We start from the raw sequence: 25,544 nt of genomic DNA, 5'->3' as shown, positions 1-25,544 counted from the left end.
AAAGAAATTAGATATATAGGCTCAAAGTGGACGATCCGGGTGTCGTTCTATTAGAGGTTTTACGGTATTACAAAAGAGTTTATCTAAATTATTCTCTCATAAAGTGTTACATTGGAACCGTGCTCAATAGCTTTTTCATGTCTTGTAGGTAGATAGACACGTGTAGTTTGTGTGGGGTTAAACACAAATCATGCAATGGGAACGAAAGGAGAAGAGTACCTCTTATGATCACTCTGAAAAAAAACTGATGGAACAACTACTAGCTGGTGAAACTGAAGCATTGAAATATAAAAGAATACCGTAAACACTCCAACAGAACGCCACCCGGGCCATCTACTTTGAGCCTAAATATCTCATTTTCTGTGAGAGATATCAAAAAGTAGTTAACTAATAAAATGTTGCTAATATCATGAGAAACATTTTATTAGTTAACAGCTTTTTGATATCTTTCGAAAAAGTGAGATATATAGGCTCAAAATGGACGGTCCGGGTGGCGTTCTATTAGAGTGTTTATGGTACTCGGTGGATATACGTATTGAGAAAGGAAGTAAATTGAGTCAAAATAAGCTAGGCTCTGATCAAAAGCTCTATAAACTGGATATTTTTGGCATAAAATTCTGGGTTCTCAAAAAAAATTTGGAGCCCAAATTAACAGTGTAGTAGTGATAAATTTTTACCAATGCGAAGCTAGCGTAGAGGAGAGGATTGTGAAGCTAGGCAAAGGAGAGGAGATAGAGTTGAAAAGTGATGACAGGAACAGATACTTTGAAAATCACAAAACAAAGTCTTCACAACTATCCTGAAGGTCGAATTTCAAAGGTTTTACCCTTTTGATTTAACTCGGGAAGAGGGGATTTTTCTACTTTGACTAGAAAGAAAAGAGGAAATTGAAACCCTAGAAAAGGATGAAAACAAAAAAGAAGAGGAGATTGGCGTTGGTTAGCAACCCTCTATTCCCAAAACGAGGCTACTCCCATGGTTGTTGCTAATACACATCGCAACCAGAATTTTCATCTCCCTCCAAGTGTTGTGAAGAAGAGGGAGAGAGAGTGCTCTCGGAGCCCGGTGTGCGCAAATATATAGATGCAAATAGAGAGTACAGAAGAGAAGGGAAGGAACTGTGTCTGTGTTAAGTTCAAGAAAAAAAAGAATATTGAAGAGAAAGAGGGGAAGAAAGAAAGAATTTGGAAGTGAGTGGGCAGAGATAATAATGAAACAAGCGCACTTTTTTTGCTCGTTCCCAACGGCACGTAATGGTCAGTTTTGAGTGTTTTTGGGTGATTCGATTACTGTAGTTAGTGTGAAAAGTCGAAATCTGGAAATCAGTTGAAAAAAAGTGAAAGGATGAAAGTGAAAGGATAAAAATCGATTGAGGATGTTTGACCAACGCCTAATCATCATAATTCTCCTAATGAATAAATGGATGGTGTCTCTTTTCTTTTAGTCTGGTAGAATTTAAAGAGTATTACAAAATGAGACTATTTGTAAGACTGTATCTGATTATGAATAAAGTTAGCCAAAAACCACCTCAGCTACGATGTCACAACTTTATGACCTGAAAATTTGTTCATAGACAAGATATAGTATTTCAAATAGTATCATTTTGTAATGCTCATCAAGTTCCATCATACCTAATTTAGATTTTTCGAAAACATTGATTCTAAAAGAAATTATGACAGGGCCCGGCAAAGGCCCGCCAGGGGCGCGGTTTACAATTATTGAATAAGCCAAAATTGAACGTTCTAGAACAAGTAAACCTGTTTATTCATAAATTCATAAAGATGAATCTTTTAAATTCACTAATACTGGTGCCCATCGGAACTGAGTGGGCGGAGCCTCTGAAATTTTCCAGCTGGAAGAGAAGTGACGTGTGAGAGGATCCAGCAAAACCAGTTATTTAGGAAACTTCCAGACAAATGTTTTTCAAAACTTTCCTGCTAAACGTCTTACTAATCACCCAGATCAACGGACTACCAAATATTTCCGACATAACAAACTTTTTCAACAATGATATCGACGTGCCAAGTAAGCGTCATGAAATGGGCGGAGCCTGAAATCTCTCTTTTCCAGAAACACGACCAGATATAACCGACAGAATTGGGCTCTATTCCCTCTATTCCCATATTCCCCTTCCCAGTGAACTAGGTCAATATACTGATTATTTGGTGATCTATCACTTCCAAAATGTATCTTTCGCTGGAAAAATACTAGAGTTTGATTCGATGGGATGGTTGAATGGGAAACAAAGTATCAATCACAAACTACCGTACTTCATTGCAAATCCCTCTTTCCGAACATCTCACATTTCAAAAGCATGGTGTGATTCTACTGATTTCTTTCATATCGGCTTCCGAATCTATCAGACAACTCGAGAAGCTGGTCTTCCTTATCAGGTGAAATGTGCCACGTGTCATCCAATTATCGAAGGACTCAACAACATCAACTACTTGTTTCCGGAGAGAGATTTTAGTCAGCAATTGACAAAACTGGCGATTGGGACGAGACATCTCAACAACGACAAGGACTACTGTAGTTATATGGATTGTGAGCAGAATCCACGTGTTGCTGATTTCGAGCAATACTTGCTGGAGAACGGTTGGTTTTGGGCTCACATTAACGATAGGGACCTAAATTACAAGTTAGAAATAAATTGGGACCCCTCAAATAAATCAAAGGCTATTAACAGTAACGATTTCTTATAGCAAGGTAAAATCTAAATATCGTTTTTCCTCTGATAGAAGCCTGTCCCAAACCGCCAACTTTGAGCTCAATTATCTCGCTTTGTATGAAAGATATAAAAAATTTGTCAACTATCAAAATATTGGTAATTTTATGATAATGAATTTATCAATTGACAACCTTTTGATATCTTTTACAGGAATCGAAATAATTGAGCTTTTCAACACATTTTTATTGGTTGAACCTTTTTGTAGTCTTTATTAAGAACCACATCGAGTGAGCATATAATAAAAGAGGACTATTGTGACCGCTTTAAGAGGAGCCCAGACACATTGAGCTCAATTATCGCGATTTCTATAAAAGAAAAAAAATTGGTTAACTGATAAAATATTGTTGATATTTTGATCTACAATTTATCAGTTGACACATTTTTGATATCTCTCACAAGAATCTAGATAATTAAGCTCAAAATTGGCGCGTGGGGTGGTCTTCTATTAGAGAAAATTGCAGATTTGTACTTTGGAACTTGGACAAGATGGAGTGGGGAGCATGCGACAACTGAAGCAGATCGAGAAGTTTTAGGTTATCCCAATGGAGAGTTAGCGGTATTTTGAAAAGTTTTGAAATTTTGAAAAAAAAACAAAAAAAAGTTTTAGATTCACTCCCGTCGAACCAGTGGATTCACCAGTATGTGCGGAATGGAATTGAATGGAAAAGTGATCAGTAGTAACATTTTTGTGAATGGCGATGTAGTGGGACCAGATGATTCCGATGGTAGATCAATTTATCTCTCAGAAGATCAAATTTTGTTCTTACAGAAAAAATCTTCACCTATCAAGACTACGAATCGCTTCAAGTTACTGTCGGAGCTGTGAAGGATGAGCAATTGGAACTTTTTGTGTTATGGGATAATTGGGGATGTTGCTCGGCGTGTTGCTGTCCTCCAGCTATTTGTGGACACGACTTTCAGACGTCTTCGGATTGGTGAGTGATGGGTCAAATACATTATTTTGATGGGTTACTGTAGTACAGAACAACCTAAATTTTTTATGGGTCTAGAATTAGAACTTCTTTGAATGAATTCCAGCGAAAACGTCTTCTCATCTAGAACTCGAACCGGACACCTCTCCGTTAGACTTCTCGAAAATAGAGTGGTAATTCTTTTGCTCCTCGAATTCCCGAATCTCTTCTTTCTCTAGAAGTCGAACCAGCAGCACTTGATAGAGCTCTTCAAACTTCTCTCGATTCCACCATATACGCATCGTGGCATTCCATTATTCTCCTCCCTTCTCCAGAATAGTCCAGCTGTCAAATTGGCTGTTGACACAATTAAACAATCGCTAATTCCCAAATTTCTAACTGCCAACAAAGCAGCAAGTGGCTATAAATTCAGATCAGGAATGTTTGTAGTGTCCGAATCTTGTAAATCGCATGTTCAAAAAACTGACTGTTTGGAATGGGCGAAGTGTCATAATGTTTCGCTGGCAGATGCCAATATGGAATCCTCGGAAACAGTTTCAGACTCGTGTCAACAGGTGCACTTTGTGGACATTCGAGTGGGAACTGACCACATGAAAGTGATGTGAGCCCCTTGCTTGAAATATTTCCACTTTTTTCAATATTCTAGAGTCGGCCAACATCAAAACCTTCGAATTCGTGTGGATAGTGAGGTGTACGACATGAACAAGATCAAGCCAAAGTGGAGAATCAACTTGCGCAAACCGAAGAAATTCGATAAGTCCCGCCCATGTCTGGCGCAGGGAATCGTCCAGAGAGCCGATGAGATTTTGATCTTGAACTTTGTAATGTGGGATCTGAAGGTTGATTTGATACTAGGCAATGAGAAGGTTAGAATCACTTTTGCGAGTGATCGGAGGAGTGAGAGTGATCGTGTGGTAAAGTACACTATTTTCTATTGGGCCATTGCTATAGTCGGTGAGTTTTTGAGCCCTAAAAATTTGATTATCCTACTTTTTCTTCAGCCTTCTTCCTATTGCTTATAGCTGCGGTCATCTTCATGCATCGGGAGAAAACGCGACGGATGGAGCGTGCAATAAAATCTGCCACTACAGAATAAAGCCGTATTATATCTTTTTGAAGAAAATTTCGAGAACATTTTTTCATAAGATCGAATTATGTCGTTAGATCATAAATATACATACAACTTTTTCGAAATGATTAGTTATTTTTCCTCCTTTTTGGGTCTCCTCCCATAGAAGACGAGGAAGGTGTTGAAGTGAGCGTTGGCGTTGTTGCGGTCGCTTTTCGTTTGCGAGCGTTGGCCTGGAACTATTTTGACGATTACATTTGCCCGGTTCTAATGAATCGGAACTAACCGTTGAAATTTCTTTGGAACTAGAACAATCAATCCAGGAAGTTATTCTTCGAGCGGTGGAAGCCATTCCAGGACCTCCCACCATGTCATCGTCCAAACCACCTTCTGGCAACTGTGAAATTCGGAAACGTGAATCGATATCAAAATCTTTTCCTTGTTCCTGCAGTTTGGTCCGTAAGGATTCCAACTCGAATTCTGCAGTCTGCATGGCAGATTTGAGCTCTTGAGCCAGCATAATTTGTGAGCGGAAATCGTTGTAGACCTTCATGATGGACTCCGAAGCGACTGGATTCATTTCTAAAGCATAACAATGATTTAGGAATTCTGAAAGTCGCAATATCTAACTCACCCATTTTGCATTTCTCCAGAACCACCTCAATATTCTTTAACTTCTTCTGTCCAATGTTAGTCGGCAACTTCATTTCTTGACCGCGCATATGAACACCGGAAGACTTGAATTCGGAGAATCGCAAAGCAGTAACAGAAATATCCAGAGGATTGAATAGTGGACCAGGAGCCATCGAAATGGATCCCGCTTTCGTTCTGAACTGTTTGTTGCGCTTTCCAGCGGCCGCTCCAGAAAATCCTGCTGTTGAAGGACTCGCCGGCTGTTCTGACATATTGATGAGCTTCTGAAGATCGTGCGCCTTCTTTTCTCTCTCCTTCTTTCTCTGATCGATTCTTCGCATCTCAGCAATCAGATCCTCTTCTTCTTGCAACTGCTCTTTAGTCCGATTCCATTGCTTGTTCAACTGTTCTTTTCGTCGACGTTCGTGATCTGCATCATAACCAGTGGGTGTCGAACTGGGATCCTGGAAGTGAAATACAGTTGAATGATTAATATTTTACCCAGTTTCTCACTCTCAGCAACTGCAATTCATACTGAATTTGATAAAACCGTTCTTTTAGATCTTCAGCTGACCGATTTACTCCAAACTTTTTGCAATCATATCTATCGGCGACTATAAACCAACGAAGATCAAATTGTCGGCAGACATCAAATAAGTAATCAGTTTCTTCTCGCGTCCATTTTGCAATTTTCAGATGATTTTCATACTCTTCATCAGTGTAAGTAGGAATTTCGATCACCTAAAACAACTGTTTCGATTTTGAAAGGGAAATTGATAATTCTCACTCTGTTGAATTTTGCGAATGCATACGGAGTTTGTGCTTCAATTTTATCTGATCGAACCCAGTGATTCAACATAAGATTGTCAGTTCTTCCTTCATTAGTGAAAGGGATCCATTTGAATTTTCGAACAGCGCGAAATCCGGTCTTCAAATTTCAATTTGTTAAAAGAATAAAATTTTTGATTTTACCTGAAACTTCTGCTTGTAAGTTTTCTTAACGTCTGTGGGCATGACAGATGTAATATCCTTGCCAGCGATCAAGTTGAACAGCTCCCGCTTCATTCCTTCTGGTTTTCGAAATGAAGTCTGTTTCGGCGTTTTTTTCGAGGTTGTTTCTTTCGAGGCGTCGGCGGCGCCGCCCAGGAGAATTTGATGAGCATCTCCAATCATCTGTAAATTCAATGAAACTAGTTTTTTCTTGTTATTTTTTTCTAAACGGCGAAACAAATGCGGAACAAAAAAGAAACAGAACCTGCTGGTTGTACATTTTCTCCGAAACAGTTAAGTATTTCTTCATCAGCCTGTTTGAAATTATATTTCTACCCGCTTATTCAACAAAAAAAAACAAAAAACTCGGAAAAAAAATTCTCTCGCTGCGAAAATGCAAGTTCGCCCCACTGAACATTTCGCTGTTAGATTCGCAGGTTGGCCGCTATACGGTGGCGTTGGCTGAGTAACAAACGCTTAACCATTGTGTGTAATTTTGGGTGGTGGAACTTTTTTCAAAAATGTCTTTTTGGTGATTTCTCGGTGGTTTTTAGTGTTTTTTGATGTTTTCTGAACATTTTTCTCATGAAATTCTGATTCGCGAGTATGTTTAAGCTACAATTTAAAAAATCGTGGAGTTTTCTTTGTGAATTATCGTGCTTTTTCGAAGAATTTCATCTGTTCGGCCTAAAACTAAAATTTTTCATTTGCAGCACTCAAACTGGCAATAGAGCACAGAAAGGCTAAAATCAAAAGATAGCAGTCCTTCAAAGCTCTTTAAATTCTACTTCGAATCAACCATGGTGAGTTTTTGTTTTTTTTTTGTATATCTAAAAGCTAGAAATTAGAAGAAGCATAGCATATTTTTTCAGGCTGTCGCTTTCAAGAATGAGAAGGCCCTCACCGATAACTCGGAGCACCGCATCCGTTTGACTCTGACCTGCCAAAGCGTCAAGCCGCTTGAGAAGGGTAGGGTTTCAAAAATGAAAGAAGAAATTTTTTTCTATACAAATTTTTTAGTCTGCGCTCAACTCATCGACGGAGCCAAGAACGAGCACCTCATCGTCAAGGGCCCAATCCGCATGCCCACCAAGGTTCTCCGCATCACCACCCGCAAGACCCCATGTGGAGAGGGATCCAAGACCTGGGATCGCTTCCAGGTGAGTAAATCAGGGAAGAATGTCAAAAAATCAGAAAAGTTGTTCGAATATTTCGAGCATATCCGTTTCGAGAAATGTCAATAGCAAAAAAACAAAAATGTGGTTTTTTGATGTCTCGAATTTATTCTGGTGTTTAGCTTTTAAATTGAGACCTGTTTCCGGTGATGCACCGTGTTTATGAATTAAACGTATTATTCTCAAACATTCTCGCCTCGCGGTCGTGCCATATGAAAAACCTCGGCCACTGGCGTATTGATTTCCCAAGATAATAATCAATTCATTTCAGATGCGCATCCACAAGCGCCTCATCAACCTCCACGCTCCAGCTGAGGTTCTCCGCCAGATCACTTCGATCTCCATCGAGCCAGGAGTCGATATTGAGGTCACCAGAGCCGACTAAGTGCCTTGGTGCGGCTACAGACGGGTATCCGGCTCGATGTTCATACACCGCGACTCTTTCCTTTTACCTTGTTTGTTGCTGCTCCTTTTGGTTTTGATTTGTTGTGTTGGAAGTGTTATGAACTAAAAATCATAAAACTTTATCATATCTCTTGTTACAATTTATGGTTTAGAACCTTTCCGCGCGAATACTTTTAACAGATAACAATTTACATATCACTTATACTCCATCTATTTAGAATCGTACATGAGCTCGAAAAATATGACGCCGCGCAGACAGATGGCTGTGAACGCTGCAATAGACAAGGATTGTCCGGTTTGCCACTGTGAGATGGTGCTTCCGACAGCAATTCCGGCGTGTGGCCACAAATTCTGCTTCCTCTGCCTTAAAGGTGTGAGCATGGCTCACTTGGGAGGGTGTCCGATTTGTCGCGGGCCAATCGATGAGAAGATTTTCAAAAAACCAAAGCAAAATCTCAATCTCAAAATGGATATGCCTGATTCACCAGCTCCATCGACAAGTAATTCAGCTGAGAAAGAAGTGAAAGAAGAGCCAGTTGACGAGGATGTCAAGCCTGATGTGAATGCGCTGAATGGTGAGTTCTTCAGCTAAACCACGTGGAAGCGCTTTTTTTTTTGATACCCCTAGACTTCTGCGAAAGTGACCTATTTATTATATTTCAGCCGCTCTTAACACCGCGTCTACTAAAATGTACTGGCTGTATCACGGACGAAATCGCGGATGGTGGCGATTCGATCCACGTGTCGAGAAAGACATTGAGGAAGCATACAACCACAGAACGCCAATCACTGAAGTCACAATTTGCGGACAGGCGTACGTCATCGACATTGCTAAAATGACACAATATCCGAAGAATAATAAGGGTGCGGCTCGAGATGTAAAGTGAGTTGCAGAAATTACGTCTTTAAATATAACACAAATTTCAGACGCGTTGACAGCAACGAATTCGACACACTCGACGTTAAGGGACTGGCTGGAGTTTTCGCTGCTTCTGGCGGTGCCGGATCATCATCCACCTAATGAACTCAGTTTTCCTGATACTCGAATCAATTAACCCGTAGACATTCCCTACTTCCCTTTCGTCTCAATATCATTACGGCATTCATTATTAAGGTCTCCCCATATGGTTTCATTTCCTCTGTTTCCGGAAAAATGATACTATTCATCCATAATACTGTACATTTCTGTTTTTTTTGCCTCGCTTTCTTTTCGTATAAACATTTAGAAAAAACTTCTGTATGATTCGCAATTCGAAATCCTTTCTCCCTTCACTTACACACACCTGGTACTCCTTTCACTCTCAACTGTCCCGCTGACCTACTTGTACTGGTCAACCTTCTAAAGCGAAGCGCAACGACTTATTTTTTTTTGGATGGATGCTGAAGCAGCGAGGATGTGACAGGCTTTAGCTTCCAGTTTTGCTTTTGAGATGTCGCCAGACGATTCAATAAACTTGAAGAAGGCGATATTCTATTTTTCCATTTTCTTCAACTTGATTTTTTGTAATCAATTTTTAAATAATTGCAGAAAATGACCTCAGACATTCTACAAGAAGCATTCAATGCTACGGTTTCCAGAGATTATGAGAAGTTAGTGTTCCGAAAGTTTAAAGGCGCATCCTCGGTCCAGCAACGAAAATTCCAATTTTTTGAATCAGTGTACCTTTAATATTATTGTTGTGCGAAAAAATTGGAGTCGAGACGCAGACAGTTGAACGAAAAATTTCTCTGCGTCTCACCGAGTATGTGCTGTTTGCATACCGTATTCAGACCGCAAAAATACTCTCTAACTCCAATCTTTTCGGACAACAATAATACCGTACCTCACAATCAATTTATTTTGCATATTTCTCTCATTTTTCGCTCGTTTTTGTCAATTTTCGTCTGATTCTCATTAGTGTCTAACCGAATTTTCTTATAATTTTTTATCTTATATTTTATTTTTAACTGTTTTGCTATATATGATAATCAGAAAAAAATTGTCAAAAAAGAACGAAAATTAAGAGAAATTGGCGAAAATTGAACATTTTCGAGATACGTTCGCTACTGGACCGGATTTTCGGCCGCAATACGCGAATAGACTAATAGTTCATTTAAAGCAGCAAAGGCTCAAATAGGGTGACCCTATTCTATTTAAAACATAACACATTTGCAGAGCAGTTTCTGTGATTCGCAATGTGCTTGCTAGTCAGCCAACACATTCGTTCTCTGTGGAGCAGTTGGAATTGATTGATCATGTGTATTCGTGTATTCTGAATACAAGTCATTATGATGAATCATTGATTGAGGTGAGTTGGTGTCGCGTTTGCATTGGAAAGCTTTATTATCTGTGTTCTAACAATTAGTCCAAGTGCTTAAACGGTACCAAATATGAGAAAATATGAAACAACGTAATCTCAATGTTTAATTAACTGAAAATTGTTCTATGTTGGCATTGGCAATCAAGATATTTTAAATCCACTAACTTTGAGCTCAATTATCTCGGTTCCTATGAGAGGTGTCAAAAGGTTGTCAACTTTTAAAAGATATTCATCATGATATCACCAATACTTTACTAGTTGACAAAGTTTTGACATCTCTCATAGAAACCGAGATAATTAAGCTCAAAAGCTCATATAGAAAAGGTGGCATCAGATCTTAATAAATACTTTTTATTAAAGACTACAAGATGATTCAACCAATAAAATTATGTTGAGAAGCTTTTATCAATGTTCCCCTCGTTTTTTATGCACACTCTTATGTGATTTCCAAGGAATTCTAGATACCGTAAACAGTCTACATACTAGAACGTCAGTCAAATCGTCGACTTTGAGTTCACCTATCTCAATTCCTGTGAAAGATATAAAAAGTGTATACTGATATAATGTTTCTGACATTATGATAAACATTTTGTTAGTTGCCCCCTTTTTATTATCTTTCACAGAAATCGTGATAAATTGGTTCAAAGTTAAAAAGACCTGCTGAGCTAAGCGACGGCTGCCGCCCTTTTAACGTTGAGCTAATTTGTCTCGATTCCTGGGAGAGATGTCAAAAAGTGTTCCACTGACAAAATCTTTAATACGATATCAAAAACATTTTATCAATTGACAACTTTTTATATCTATAACAAGAAGGATGACATTCTGTGTTTAGGCAAAAATATCCACTTTCCAGGTCTGCTGGGAATGGATAGATGCAATCGAACGAAACCCACGTACTGTTGACACCCGTGCTGTTTCTAGCTCTCAATTGAGCATATACTATGCCTACCACACTATATGTCGAGTTCAGGAACGAATGCCGCGGAAGCCAACGCATTCACAGTTGAGGCACGAAACATGGACTAGAGTTACACATAGTTTTAGGTGAATTCCTTTTTTCTTATCTCAGTTTAATCCATTTTCTATTTTCCAGCTACTTCTGGGCAGCGGCTACTCAATTATGGAAGCACTACGAGCTTGATAGATTAGATGTTCTCTGTAGCTGGTCATATTTGTGTCTGCAGTTTGCAGATGTGGTCACGGAAGAGGTTTTGAATGTTGTGGAGGTATGAAAAAAAGGCTTTTTAGATCTGTGATTTACACCTACCTTACTGATGATAGTTAGCTACGTGGAAACTCCAGATCTTGGTAGTCATAGCCTGCATATCAAACTCACTCAGACGCAGTGAGACTTAGTTAGACAGGGAAGACTAGACGAAATAATAAGAACAGTGTGAGGTTGAAACTATTGAATATTGACACTTTTCTCAAAACTAGTTCTTTCCTTTGATGAAGAAGTTAGATAATTTGGAAAAAGTTCGAAAGGCTTGACCTTGATCTGAGATGAGCAGTATCTCACTAGCACACTGTCTATTACTAGGGAGGTACGTGCTCACCTCAAATCAAGAATTGTCTTTCTGGAAACTTACACTTCGAAATAGGAATATTTAGAGTTATATATAGGATTAGAAAAATTCTAAAGAAATAGGAATAAATATAGAAGACGTACTGTACCGAAGAACTTCGGTTTCTGAAAAGGTAGTTAAAACTTGTCCGATAGACATTTATAGATGAACAGACAGCAGCTAGAACTTTACAACTGAAATGTCTTGGGTAGGACTCTAATATGAATTAGACTTATGAAGTCAGAATGGGTGGTCTTGGAGAAGTATTCAAATTAGTGAATTCTCGAAGAGATTGGCCAAATTACAAGGCAATGCAACAAAAAATGTGGCACCTAACATTTCACCTTGAAAAAGACATTGCATAGGGTTTCATCCAATTTTCTACACTTATTAGAATTTTTAAAATTACATGTCTTTCTAGGAGCTGACAGAATAACGCAAAAGTCGATTGACACGAATTGAAAAGAACTAAATATCGAAATCGCACTTGAAAACCACTTGACGCATAGGTTGAATGTTAGAAACTACCGGGAAACGACAACCGTTCAATGCAAAACTCGTTTTTAGGAAAGGAACAGAAATTTGAAGTTTGGTATTTTACTATTGTAGATCAAGATTCATTGGAAGAACCCATGAATGGGTACACGGGCGCCTCTCCCCTCTGCTCTTTTCAAATTCAATACATAAATAAGGGGTTGGAATACTTCAACCAAAAAATGCTTCCAGAATGCAAAAAATTCTACAAAAGAGCTACTCTCAAATGTGATCATGATCGAGAATGGGCATCAAGCAAACCAACGCCTTCTAACTGTTGAGAGGAACATTCGAGAGACAAGAACGTTGACTGAGAAGTTGGGAAGGCGATTGGTAAGAAGAGCTTCACATAGTGATCTCAAAAAACTATTTTCAGACAGAGCGGAAGCCAACTATTGCCGTCGTTTCTTCAGAAAATCTCTCTGGAGACGAATCCTCTTTGTCGCCACCAATGCCAAAGAAGTGGTGTAGTGGGCCCGAAGGAAACTGTTAATACTGTACTTTTTTTTTAATAGAAAGAAAGAGATAAATGAGTGTATATGAAATCTGAAAATCTTTGGTTTATCATGTGATAATGATATCACATCATCGCATCATCGTCATTATCAACACTTTTCTTTTGTTTTGTTATCGTATCCTTTTTTTGGTTTTCTAAATATGACGAAGGCGTTCCGTGGTTAAAAATATGAAAAGGAAAAAAAGAAAGAGATAGACATAGAATAGTTTAAAAACAAAAATATTTGAAAATTGATTTTCATTTTTTAGAGATTTTTTTGATGACACGCGAGATTATTTCAAGAAGATTGTATTCGGAGCATATTTCCTTTAAAGATCAATATTTTGGGACCGACTCATTTAGATAGAACACGACAAGTACTATAAAATGAAACACTTTGGAAAGCTGTATCTTGTCTATGAATAAAGTTGCAAGCCATATTTCTATGACCGTGGAGCTCAGATTGTTTTTTGCTTGTAACTCTGTTCATGCACAAAATCCAGCTTTGCAATCACCATAATTTTGTAGTACTCGTCAAGTTTCCTCATATGCATTTGGGATTGTGCAAAAATATTGATCTTACAGAATCTATGATAGAGCCACCGAAGGCCCACCAGGGCCCCGTTTGAAAGTATGAATCAACAGCCGATTTACCTTATTAGAAGAATAGTAAAAGATCCTTAGCAATCTAGAAGAGTGTCCTCCGTCGATGAGAAAGAAGTCCCGACAACTCGTTGCTCTGGTTCTTGTGTCGCTTCTGGAAACAAAAAATCAGTTGTTGAAAATTCAGGAAAAATTTAGCCCCTGCCACCCAGTACAGTTTCCCGAGGAGTTTCAAATTTCGGAAAGATAAACGCTTTCAGAAGCAGTTTATCTTTCCGAAAAATAAAAGAGATAAACTGCGGAAAGGTAAACTGCTTCCAGGAAAGATAAACTGCTTTCAAAGACAGAACAAAAACCCGAATCTTTTCAGTCAATACATTGGCACCCACATCGCGCGATCAAAAATTCACAAGAAACATTTGGCACCCGGCCAAAAAAACTAGAACAAAAAAGCGCGGTGCGTCGGATGAGACGACGCCCTATGAGAAGACCAAACACTCAAAAATCAGCAATCTTCTGATAGTGTGAAATCTGCAAAAGTTCGAACAGCCGAAATTCAATAGTCGGTCACTCCCCCTTTGGAATTAGACTATTTTTAGTTCCAGATGGTTTTCCAACTCTGTATATCATCCCTGCATTCCTCATTCAATAATTGTTTCTCTTCTCCTGTCTCTCAAATTTTGTCACATATTCTATAAAAACTAAAATACGAAAATTTGTAATAGAACCTACACCCACTAATACACTACTAACGTCTTCTTCTTCGTCTCAATACCAAACACAGTCGTGCCAATGGTTTTTATATACGATTTCTCGTTTTTGACCGATTGACGACGATTTAGATGAAGTGATGTCATATTTGGATGTGATGGTGAGAAAGGGACACTGACCAGATAGTGTGTCTAAAAACTTTTTTTGCGGTACCCCTGTTTTATTCTTTGACACTTTTCACTTTTTCTCCTCCTTTATGTTTCTTTGACTCCCCCTTTGCATCGTCCAGCACACAACCACAATAATACAGTCTGAAGGACATTCGAGAAAAAAAAATGGAAGCAAATGTTTAGGTGAATAATATGTAAAATTTTTTCAACTACTGTTTTTCATTTCGATAGATTTTTCGTTTGAAATCTAATCCTGATGAGTTATTCATCGTAAGAGCACAGACCAGGCGGGGTTGCCCAAAAGCGTACAGACGGCGGCTGAAGGTCTGAGAAATGGCTACAACTAAAAATATCAAAAAAATTATTTGTTTGATTTTTTGGAATTTCAAAAACATTTTACAGAGAAACATAGGTTTTTCTTATTATGGCTCGACTACTAATGATTGCTTTTATACTTCTTATCACAAAATTTTCCCCATTTGCTCTAAAACGCAAATTATAGCCAATTCTTGAAACTTCAGCCACCGTTTGCGCGCTCTTCAGCAAACCCGCATTACCTGTGAATGCGGCGGTTTTTCGAGCTACCGTTCCTGTTCGGTTTCCATTTGAAAAATCTCATCAGGAGTTAATTGTAAAAAAAGTTATCAACAACAAAACATTAGCCCTATTTTTTTCTAGCCCGTGAGGTTATTTTTTAACCCCTAATTTGGCTACTTTCTACTGAACATCTCTATTGTTCGACAGATTATAATACCTTCCATGAAATTAGATCTCCATTTAAACGTCCTTTTACAAAACAGTTGGTCTAAAAACTATTTATTCATGTATATTTTCAGGTTGTAGACAAGTTAGTTCGATATGAACAACAATGGATTTTATAATCCTTGTTAGGCATATTTCGATTTTCCCTTTATTGTTTACTAAATTCTTACTGCATGGAATAACAGAAAGGAATCAATGTCAGAAACATATGACAAGAACGTTTTGAAACTAACATCCCAAAAAAAAGTTTCAAAATAAATCTAGAACATGAGAGAGAGAGAGAGAGAGAGAGAGAGAGAGAGAGAGAACCTAATCAGACAGTTTATCTGTCAACTGACTTATTTTTTCCCAAAATGAAATACGCACACTTTCAAAAGTCAAGTCTCCTTCAATTTCTCTTCCCTCTTGTCTCTTTTAATTGTACATCAAAATATCTGTGATACTGTATCATTTGTTTTCCGCTGTCTCTGTCTCTCTTTCACTATTTTAACATTATATTCTATTTCTATAGTTGGTGAAGGATAGTTGACACGGCGTCATCATCTTCTTTTTCTTCTTCATTGAAACGTCTCTCTTCCATTCTTTGTACGTCTTCTTATTTTTCTTCTTCTTCTTCTTTTCCATTCTTCTCCTTTTTGATAAAGACAATTGATTTTGACACTTTTGCTTTGTATCTCTTTTTGATCCATTGTTTCAGAGAAACCCTTTTTTGTAACTTTCAGAGAACATATTGATTGCCACTACAACAAAAGAAACAGAAGAATACACTGAAAGTATACTGTATGACTCGGAGTGAGTTCCTCAGACCATAACAACATCCAAAAGATTCTTCCAGAACCACCAAACTGTATTGTTCCTGTTTCGAAAAATGGAGTGGTGCTGGAACATCACGAGAGTGCCGGAACGTCAATGTGTTCATCAGCTGACAACACAGTCACAAAATTTACGGATAAAACGAAACGGAAGAGGTTCGAGAAAGAGGAAAAAGATACGGGTATGACGATAATGGATCATATAAGAACTTCGTTTGTGGAGCACACACTGACCGTAGATCAGATAAGGGTGAGTTTGGTTTCTACTGTGAAAGTCTGTAAAATCCTTCTGCTGATTATGGACTAACATTTCCAAACGATCATCTTAAAGTGCCTGTAGCAGTTGTTGAACTTTTCTAAATCAGCTTACTTAACAGAAAATTAGCCTCTAACTTTGTAGTTCACAATATTGACTTCTCCCAACTGTAAACAAGTGATGTTCATATTTAAAATATAGTAATATACGAAGCAAACTTTACAACTTCCCACAGTATTCTGAATCATGTGTATTACTAATTAAATACATTTTAGGATCTCTACCCAGACTCCTACGTCTTTCCTCAACATGCTGAGAGAAGTGACGGATTGCACAGCGATGAAGCTAAGAAACGCTTAAAAGACGGTGGTCTGAACCATATCAAAACCAAAACCGATCCGAGTTTATCTCGATTTTTTCTCGACCAGTTCCACTTCAAATTCTGGATCCTTCTGATCGGAGCCGCCATTCTTTCTGTGATGACCTATTTCATTCATATGGCACGGGGATACAATGAGCCCCTGAACATGTATTGTGCGATTATCCTGATTGCTGTTGTAATATTTATGTGTATTTTATCTTATTGGCAACAAGCCAAGGCCAAAAAAGTGAGTCATTGGTTTTTGGGCTTTTGAACGACAAACGACTTGCAGGTATTGCAAGAGAATCGAGATATGATGCCAGCGATGTCATATGTGATTCGTGATTGTGAGGAACAGGAAATCAGAGCTGATGAGGTGGTGGTCGGAGATCTCGTGTACTTGAGGTATCAAGCTATTTAGGTTCTATAACTGAAAAGTGATTTTCTTCAGAGCTGGCTATAAAATCCCAGCAGACATGCGAATCCTACAAGCCAACTGCCTTATGATTGAAAGTGATATAACTGGGGATCGAATGGCTCGAGAGTTCAAAGCGGATCCAGTTCCAATTGGTTCTTCGGTGTTCGACTCTTGCAACGTAGCATTCATGGGATCCTATTGTACAGAAGGGGAAGGAATTGGAATTGTTATCCGAACTGGAAAGTTCACAGTAAGCCGTTTAGTTACAGGTTTTATAAAACGATGCTATATGTTTTAGGCTATGGGTGTTCTTGCCGAGCAACATCATCACATTCCACCACCATCGGGCCGTCTCCAAACTGAACTTCAGAACTTTTCCACTTTCATTTCAATCGTTGCGATTTCAATGGCTACTGGAGTATTCTTCATTGGGTGCTTTGTTGCTAGATTCGAGAACGTTCTAGACCATTTTATTGTTGGCTTCGTAGTAATTATCGTAGCAAACGTTCCCCAGGGACTTCCTGCTACTGTAATGTCACAGTTAAGAATCATTGCCAGGAGGATGGCACAGAAGAATATTTTGATAAAGAAGTTGGAGCTGATTGGTAAGCTTTTGATAAAGATAAGGATTTATAAGAAGAACTTCTACAGATGAACTTGGAGCAGCTACCGTAATCTGTGCAGACAAGTCAGGAACGCTTACAATGAACAAAATGGTTGTCACAGATCTTTGGTTCAATTCTCGTCTTCTAACTGGTTCAGCAGTGGACATGAAGCATCCACATCTTCGTGCTATGAAAACATCAATGAAGAGCCCGGGAAGATTAGAAGAACCACTTCCCGAAATATTGACAGTAATGTCTGTTTGTAATAATGGACAGTTTGAACATGTTCGAAGAGCAATGAGACGCGTTTCAACGATGAGAGCTATGCAGAAAAGTGCGTCCGAAGCAATGTTAAGTGCTCAACTGAAGAAGAAATTTACAATTGTGTAATTCTCTACATTTCAATTACATGCTTTCTAATTCTTTGTCTTTAGAGATACAAGAACCGGACAAATATCAGAGGCGGGAGGACAGAATAGAGAACGAACGAATCAAATATCTCAGTCGGCTGCCGGAGAGCCCGGAAAGAAAGGAGCCAAGGCGAAGAAAAATGATATTTTTGGAGTTCCAAGTGACGTAGCATTGATACAATATGTAGAACTGAGCGCTAGTGTAGAAGGAATTAGGCAGAGATATCAGGTTAGATAGACAACTAGATCCGAGAATTCTAAAGTTTCAATTCCAGACTGTATGTGAAGTACCATTTAACTCAACCAGGAGATGTCAAGTAGTGGTAGCCAAATGTTTAGCGAGTGACTTCCCCGACACAGCAGAAGCAGTTGAGAATCCAGGAGAGGTGAGTGGACTCGTTCATACTTGTAAACGGGGCCCTGGCGGACCTTCGCCGGATCTGTCATAGTTCCTTTTAGAATCAATATTTTTTGGACCCACTAAACTCTTAATGATACAACTGGACAAATACTACAAATTGATATTCATTGAAAAACTGTAACATGTATATGAACAGAGTTACAATCCAAAAACCGTTTGAGCTACGCGACATTGGGCTGCCAGGGCCCCGTTTACAACTGAGGATTCGTTACAGAAGTAATGTTGCATTGCAGGGGCAATCTCGATTTATGATTTTCACTAAAGGAGCTCCAGAAGTGATTCTAGGAAAATGTTCAAAAGTGAGGCATCATCATGAACTTCGAACTATTGATGATACCTATAGGAAGGAGTGTCAGGTTGGGACAGTTTCAGGTTATGCTCATAAATGTATAAAAGACAATTTTAGTCAGCATGGGAGATGCTGGGAAATGAAGGCCGACGAGTCATTGCTTTCGCTCAAAAAAGTTTCAATGCAGACGAGAATCAAAGATTTAATGGACAAGAATACAACGGAGAGTTGGTTTTTCTTGGAATGGCGGCTATTATGGATCCACCAAGACCTGAAACTGCAGCAGCTATTGAACAGTGTAAAGTGGCAGGAGTCAAAGTGTTCATGATCACCGGGGATCATCCAACTACCGCTACGGCAATTGCAAGGCAGATTGGACTGATTGGACATAGCAGTTCGGTATGTTTTTGTAAGATTGAATACATTACAATCAATCCATGTAGGACCATATGAAAATCTTGAAATATTTTTCATTAAAAACTTTATAAAATGTTGAGTACTGACGGCTTATGGGACGGATATTGGCCAGGTTCTGGTCGGAACTGGCCCAAAAACGGCTGTATAGCGGGTCATGGCCAGATTTCGGAGAAAGTTGAATGCTGAAATGTTACTAGGCCTCGAAAACTTTGATTTTAATGGAAGTGAAAACCAAGACCCGGTTTTCAGTCTCTCAACCACTATTTCGAAATCTTCTTCCATTCCAGGCCGATGTTGAAAAGCAACGAAACTCATGGGCTGTAGTTACCGGTGATCAATTGAAGGCATACAAAAAACAGGATTGGGATTTGCTTCTCAATAATCGTAATATAGTATTTGCAAGGTACTCCTACTAGTACATGGAATGTTTTTAGAAATATAAAATTCTAGAACCAACACTGAGCAGAAACTAGAAATCGTTCAAGAAGTACAACGGAGAGGAGAGACAGTAGCAGTAACTGGAGGAGGTGTGGATGATGCTCCAGCCCTGGCTCATGCTAATGTTGGAATTGCGATGGGACAAACTGGTAAGAGTCTATAGAACTGAAAGAAACACACAACGACACGTTTTCTAGGTAGTGACATAGCGAAGCAAACTGCCGATATTGTTCTTCTAGACGATAATTTTGCCTCGATTGTGATGGGCATTGAGGAGGGAAGACTTCTATTCGACAACCTGAGGTTTCTAGTTTCAAAGATTTACTTATCAGTCATGATCGAATTTCAGACTATCCTTAGCTTATACCTTTGCTCACTTATGGCCAGAAGTATTCCCTATCATGATGTCATTTATGCTTGGTCTTCCCCATGGACTCTCTCCTCTACAGATTCTATCAGTTGACCTGGCTTCTGAAATGCCACCTGCCATCTCCCTAGCCTATGAACAACCTGAAAATGATATAATGCATACTCCACCAAGATCTAGAACAGCAAGACTTTTGTCCAAAAGCCTTCTTGTTTATGCCTACATCCTCGCGGGCTTTGGAATAACCATTGGATGTATCGCAGCGTATTTCAGTGTCTATTGGTGAGTATTATTACTGTAAGCGTATTACTTTATGATATATTACTTTATGATTTCAGCTACCATAACATTCCCATCAGTGACATTTTGTTCACTGCCGAACATCATTGGAAAATCGGCGCCAAGAATTTCACAACTAGTAATGGACTGACTTTTGATGAGCAGCAACAGTTGTTTATCAAAGGACAGGCGGCAGCAGCATGGCAAATCACTTTGGTTATGTCTCAAGTCTTCCATTTGTACAATTGCACCACGAGAAGAGTTTCCGTTTTCCGACATGGTCTCACTAATATTGTCAGCGTTTTTGCGGTTATCATTGAGGTAACTTTTATCAATAATCATCTATAGAAACCCCTCCCTCGTTGCCCCGATTGATGGAGAAGGAAAAATTAGGGCGCCAAAGAGAATAGTTTCTAACAGTTGAATTATTCGCAGGTTCTCCTTCTGTTCATGTTCGTCTACACTCCCGTCTTCCAATACATTATGGATATCCATACTCCACCTGCCCATGTCTGGGCAATTGCTCCAATCGTCGGTCTCTATTTGTTGGCTTTCAACGAGATGCGTAAATATTTTATTCGAAACTTCCCCAAGAACAAGTTGGTTCGTTTAATTAAATGGTGATTTTTTCGAATTGTTTAATTGTACATAAAAAGACTATTTTGCTATATTTCCCATGTTTGCATCCCGATTCCAATCCCACGTTTCCCCATTATTACAGGTTAATTTTTTCTCTTGCAAGAATTTTATCTTCGGTTTCGTTTTTTTTTATTTTGTGCTAAACATTTGTAGCTCATAAAAACTGATTTATTATGTCTGAAAAACAAGAAAACAATTAATCGAACCTAAATATCCACTACTAAGACGACTCATCCCTCAAACAGCTTTTGTTTTGATTGTCAGCCCGTGCATACCTTTGATTTGTTCGCTGAGAATCGAGGTGACAATTTTGTGTTGAGCAACTTTCGATTTTCCTTGGAAACTTGATGCTTCAACGACGACGTCGTACATGGATCCACAGCCGTCTGAATCGCAATAAATTATATGGAAAAACTAAGTTTTTGAAGAAAACTCACTGGACACATCGTGTACCTCAACTCGAGAGCAACCCTGAATACCCTCGTTGAGCAGTTTGCTCATTTTTTGCTCTGCCTCCGACATCTGGTGGTCACCGCCACAGCACGCCGAGTGACGACGCACAGCTGATGTGATAAGGGACGATCGGAGCCTGGTGGCAAGTCGAAGCATCTGGATTTTAGAAAATAGGTCAAAAACTGTCTAAATGCAATGGAAAATTGTCAGCGTCAGTCGAACAATAGTTCGATTCCGATATTCAGATCAGTATTGTAGAACGGAGTTTTGATCTACAAGGAGGCGTGGATTTTCGCAATCAAGTTCGTATTTTTTAGTGAAAAATTGAGTCTAGAGATAAAAGCGATAATATTTCTACCGAAAAATCTTTAATTAGGTACAGGAAATCTCATAAAAGTTACAGAAATCCATTCCGTTCAATACAGTATCGGATTAGCCCGCGCTGCCCACGAGATTTTATGTGCTAGTTTTTTAGCTGAACAATACGACACAGGTTTCGATCATAAAAACTTTCAAAGTTCCCGGAAAAAAATAGAGAATCTGATGTCAATAACAGTAGATCTTTCAATTCTCTGATGTTTTAACTTCTGACTTTATTCACAGTTACATACATAATTGCACAACAGGTAGAGAAACCGCGTAAAAATCAAGCATTTTGAAAAAATGAAAACATTGGGGTTAATAAATTTCTTTAAAAGATGGTCATCGGGTCCTTGTCGACGCTGTCTTCTCCTCTCGATAATCACTGACGTATCCTAGACTCGAACTATCTTCACTGGCCGATGTTTCTACTCGCTTCACAGTGTCTTCTGACGTCTTCGCATGTTCAGAAGGCAGTTTTGGCAATCGTTCTTTACTCGTATTCAATCCGCAGTGCTTTTTAAGTGACCATTGCATTGCCCAAATGGATAGGGGGCGCATATAACCAATTGCACGGTAGAATCTGAAATACAATATTTTTAAATTTTCACTTTTCCTTATCCTTACTTTGATTCATAAAGTGCTTCCGGTGTCTGATATTGTAACCCAGTTTGCTCGAAACACGTCAAATAGCTTCCTGATGCTGTATGGAATGCCTTCTCGACTTCTCCTTGTTGAATAAGAAGCGAAGCAACCGCGTATGTAACGCCCGTCCACATCTCATCAGCTTGAATATATTCTCGATCTACGACTCCAGATGGTTTCATACCGTTCACGGCTCCCATTTGACCATTACCAAATTGGCAAACGTTCAGACGATAGATAGTGTCAAGTGCAGACCGTACCATATGACTTGGCAAAAGATCATCAGCCATTTCAGGGGAGACTGATTGGAGGAACCAATATCCACAGAGTTGATCTGCCATAACAGTTTCTCGACTTCTGGATCTTTCACAGAAACGAAAATAGGTTCCTGTCCAGAGAACATCCACAAACACTTTTTTCGCCTTGTTCAGAGTTTCAAGGAATAGTTTTTTAGTTTCTCCATCTTCTAATAGCCCTGCCATTTCAATGGATACTCTCAAAGAGGCTAACCAAAGAGATCCACAATACGCACTAACTCCTTCCATCTGCCACGCATCATAAGTTTGATCTGCCTTTCCAAAGTTCTCAATCATTCCATCTCCATTTTGATCCCAATTAGCCAATGCCTCCAACATGATCATCTTGACAGCTGGCCACGTGTGATGCAAGAATTCCTGATGCTCCTCAGAGAGTACAACGTAGTCTCGCCACGAAGTTAACACATACTTCATGTTGAGATCCTTCCATTTTCCAGTGTCATGCATAACATATGCGTTTGTAGCAATCCACGGCTCATCGGCTGGGTTTCCAAGATCGTGAGGGACGCGAGAAGCAGTTTTCACATTTGCCCAATCGCCTTCCATATGGAATCGGGTGGGTTTTTCGATAGAGTGGTAAACCTGGTCGGCTGTAAATGATATAAATATTTGTATAGAACTTCAATGGAAAAACTTACTGAATTCAGATTGGACTGTGAGCTCCAGCTCAGGCCACAGCTCAGCCAGAGCATAGGAAGCATAAAAGTGGACGTCATAGGTATTGACCATTCGGTATTCCCAAGCTGAAAACTGAAATATTAGGCTGAAGAAACTTCAACTTGAAGACCAGAAAAGAACAATTAAAAAAGATAAACTTACATTCCAGATACCCGAATCTTCCAATATTCTTCATTTTCTCCTTGGTGTAATTACTCAAATGTGCCTCATGATCCGCCCAATTTTCATCAAACTCAAACCAAACTGTTCCTCCATCAGTAATGAAATAAAGTTCATTGAAAATCGCAGACTTGTACCAATCTGGTAACTTGTCATGGGTTAGAATAGGTGACTGCCATTTCTCGATCTCCTCTTCCCATTTGTGTCGTAGTCTCAACGCACGAACACAGAGAGAATCTGCAGCACTTCCAGCTTCACTGGCTTCGAAGAATCTGGTGTACCTTCTGTGATAACTGCGCCCAGTGGATCCGAAATGTACTTTTGGCATATCCCAACTCAACGCGTAGTCATGCGTTTTAGACGATAATGGGGGAAGAGTGAATCGATTGCTGACGGCTACAGCCATCTCGCGAGCGTTGATAGCGCATTCTTCCTCCTGAAAAACAATCATTGATAGATTAATGATCTATTGATAGAACTCACCAAGCTGGGAACATCTCCGGTTTGCATTAAATGATTCCAAAGTGCTCCTCCACTTTTCGATGGATCGAATCTCTCACAAACCGATAGCACACTATCCTTGCTGTGTGTTGAAGCCAATCCGTAGGTGCATGACATTCCGGAGATTCTATGATAGAGGCTAACTCCAGTGACCTGTTCTGCAGAATCTTCTGGAGTCTCAAACATCACCGCAGAACACTCGGCTTCTCGTTCCCATCTTCTATTTCCAGTTCCGTTGCGGAATGTGAAGGCTACCGAAACATCGTATTCTCTGTCGTTTGTAGTGTTCTCGACATCGATCAGAAAAAGGCAAACAGGATAGGTGGTATCTTCATAATTGTTAGGAAGCACTGGAGACACTTGTCTAATAACCACAGTCAATCCCAAGTCTGGTATTCTGAATGTGGTCCACGATCTTGGGAACAATCCTCTGTAGTGCACATTCTTTTTTGGGAATCCAAAATCCCACGTGGACAGTTGTCCAGACGATCGGTGAACATCGGCGGCGGAGAGCACTTTTTGATAGATACATCTGTCATTTTCCCGCACGGAGAGAATAAATTGGTCAGCGGCAACGACGTCAACTTTGTGTTCTACGAGGCCCGGACGAAGACTGAATTTGCAGAATCCTCCGCGAAAATCTCTTCCGATCGCTCCACATCCAATTCCTCCACAGGGAACTCCTAAAAATTGGATTCTGATGTAATTAAATAGCCAATTAAAGAATAATTATGGGTTTCATGAACCTACCATAGTATGGTTTATGCTTTAATGGTTGGAAAGTATTAATAAATAGCTTCTCCTTGTCAAAAGTGTGTTTCATCCAGTACATAAAGTAACGACGAACAAATGGCAGAGCTTCGTAGATCTATAAAAAATTCTAGAGTCTAGATTCTTAGAGACCTTTTGAGTAAATAACTAAATACCTGATATGGAGTTGGTCTATTAAAAGGGACCCTCTTTTCTTTTGGTTTTCGATCTCCACGTGCTTTCCATCCAGGACCTGACATTGTTGTCGATGGCAACCAATCGTCTGCCACGTCATCTGCTGACATCTTTTTGCTATTACGACGTCGTCGCATACTCTGAAGAAATAAAGAAACTTGACGATGTTTTTTAAAATCAATTTCTAGGTATTGATAAGGATATTTTCTATGATGATTCATCAATTTCTCACCGAGCAACATCCGACTCTCATTTTTTCCGGGAAACAATACTTTTAAAAATAGAATAAAAAGGAATATTCTGAGTGTTAGCAGGAGTTAGTTGGGGAGGTAGTGAATGGTGCGATTCTCTTATCAGTATGAAATGTTGGGAGAAATTTATCGCCGTCGCATAGTTAGCTGTGTTATCAGCCAAATAGAATGAACTTTGAAAATCTGGCGGTTTTTTGCAGAAACTGTGAGTTGGGTTCCCTGCTAGTGACGTGGTGTTTCTTTTGACCTCCAAAAGTTTCTTTGGACAACCTCGAAGCGCACTTTCCCGTTCAAAAGGGAGCAAGTGAGCGCATGGAAAACGAGGGACAAGCGCTTTTTTGTTTACAAGAAGAAGAGAAGGGGAGGAGAAAAATTGATTTTTTTTCTTTTTTTTTTTTGCTTTCTGCATTGAAATTTTTTTTTGAAATTATTGTAGGAGAAGACTACAAA

General features: G+C 39.2%; 8 protein-coding genes across 8 annotated transcripts; 5 read left to right on the top strand and 3 right to left on the bottom strand.

Annotated features, from left to right (window-relative positions):
* Positions 1–1,916: 1,916 nt before the first annotated feature.
* On the top strand, positions 1,917–4,756 carry CBG08756 (the record flags this gene model as incomplete). Its single annotated transcript, XM_002640592.2, has 9 exons — positions 1,917–2,025; positions 2,071–2,595; positions 3,190–3,284; positions 3,336–3,453; positions 3,498–3,663; positions 3,767–3,833; positions 3,879–4,261; positions 4,307–4,614; positions 4,662–4,756. The coding sequence occupies 9 exons, from the start codon at positions 1,917–1,919 to the stop codon at positions 4,754–4,756; spliced, it is 1,866 nt and encodes a 621-aa protein (XP_002640638.2).
* Positions 4,757–4,857: 101 nt separating this feature from the next.
* Cbr-ekl-4 lies at positions 4,858–6,535 on the bottom strand (the record flags this gene model as incomplete). The annotated part of the gene is made up of 6 exons (XM_045241632.1): positions 4,858–4,968; positions 5,016–5,311; positions 5,364–5,826; positions 5,876–6,103; positions 6,150–6,290; positions 6,335–6,535. The coding sequence occupies 6 exons, from the start codon at positions 6,533–6,535 to the stop codon at positions 4,858–4,860; spliced, it is 1,440 nt and encodes a 479-aa protein (XP_045093845.1).
* A 617-nt stretch (positions 6,536–7,152) lies between these two features.
* Cbr-rps-20 lies at positions 7,153–7,912 on the top strand (the record flags this gene model as incomplete). The annotated part of the gene is made up of 4 exons (XM_002640590.2): positions 7,153–7,155; positions 7,225–7,321; positions 7,373–7,512; positions 7,799–7,912. 4 exons carry the CDS (start codon positions 7,153–7,155, stop codon positions 7,910–7,912), a joined length of 354 nt encoding a protein of 117 aa, XP_002640636.2.
* Positions 7,913–8,158: 246 nt separating this feature from the next.
* Positions 8,159–8,953, top strand: CBG08753 (the record flags this gene model as incomplete). The annotated part of the gene is made up of 3 exons (XM_002640589.2): positions 8,159–8,507; positions 8,596–8,815; positions 8,860–8,953. 3 exons carry the CDS (start codon positions 8,159–8,161, stop codon positions 8,951–8,953), a joined length of 663 nt encoding a protein of 220 aa, XP_002640635.2.
* A 510-nt stretch (positions 8,954–9,463) lies between these two features.
* Positions 9,464–12,824, top strand: CBG08752 (the record flags this gene model as incomplete). Its single annotated transcript, XM_002640588.1, has 6 exons — positions 9,464–9,522; positions 10,088–10,220; positions 11,086–11,276; positions 11,326–11,458; positions 12,524–12,664; positions 12,708–12,824. The coding sequence occupies 6 exons, from the start codon at positions 9,464–9,466 to the stop codon at positions 12,822–12,824; spliced, it is 774 nt and encodes a 257-aa protein (XP_002640634.1).
* A 3,031-nt stretch (positions 12,825–15,855) lies between these two features.
* Positions 15,856–20,770, top strand: Cbr-catp-1 (the record flags this gene model as incomplete). The annotated part of the gene is made up of 17 exons (XM_045241631.1): positions 15,856–15,865; positions 15,909–16,135; positions 16,417–16,749; positions 16,795–16,907; positions 16,954–17,170; positions 17,219–17,525; positions 17,572–17,911; positions 17,960–18,164; positions 18,211–18,321; positions 18,590–18,712; positions 18,763–19,044; positions 19,350–19,465; positions 19,513–19,649; positions 19,698–19,803; positions 19,850–20,149; positions 20,206–20,467; positions 20,567–20,770. 17 exons carry the CDS (start codon positions 15,856–15,858, stop codon positions 20,768–20,770), a joined length of 3,393 nt encoding a protein of 1,130 aa, XP_045093844.1.
* A 252-nt stretch (positions 20,771–21,022) lies between these two features.
* Positions 21,023–21,394, bottom strand: CBG08750 (the record flags this gene model as incomplete). Its single annotated transcript, XM_002640586.1, has 2 exons — positions 21,023–21,171; positions 21,223–21,394. 2 exons carry the CDS (start codon positions 21,392–21,394, stop codon positions 21,023–21,025), a joined length of 321 nt encoding a protein of 106 aa, XP_002640632.1.
* Positions 21,395–21,940: 546 nt separating this feature from the next.
* On the bottom strand, positions 21,941–24,980 carry CBG08749 (the record flags this gene model as incomplete). The annotated part of the gene is made up of 7 exons (XM_002640585.1): positions 21,941–22,181; positions 22,226–23,150; positions 23,199–23,303; positions 23,380–23,833; positions 23,881–24,581; positions 24,649–24,766; positions 24,825–24,980. The coding sequence occupies 7 exons, from the start codon at positions 24,978–24,980 to the stop codon at positions 21,941–21,943; spliced, it is 2,700 nt and encodes an 899-aa protein (XP_002640631.1).
* Between the last annotated feature and the right edge of the window lie 564 nt (positions 24,981–25,544).

Source organism: Caenorhabditis briggsae, assembly GCF_000004555.2.
Source record: "Caenorhabditis briggsae complete genome, chrI, whole genome shotgun sequence".
Classification (NCBI taxonomy): domain Eukaryota; kingdom Metazoa; phylum Nematoda; class Chromadorea; order Rhabditida; family Rhabditidae; genus Caenorhabditis; species Caenorhabditis briggsae.
This window is presented reverse-complemented; position numbering and strand designations above follow the sequence as displayed.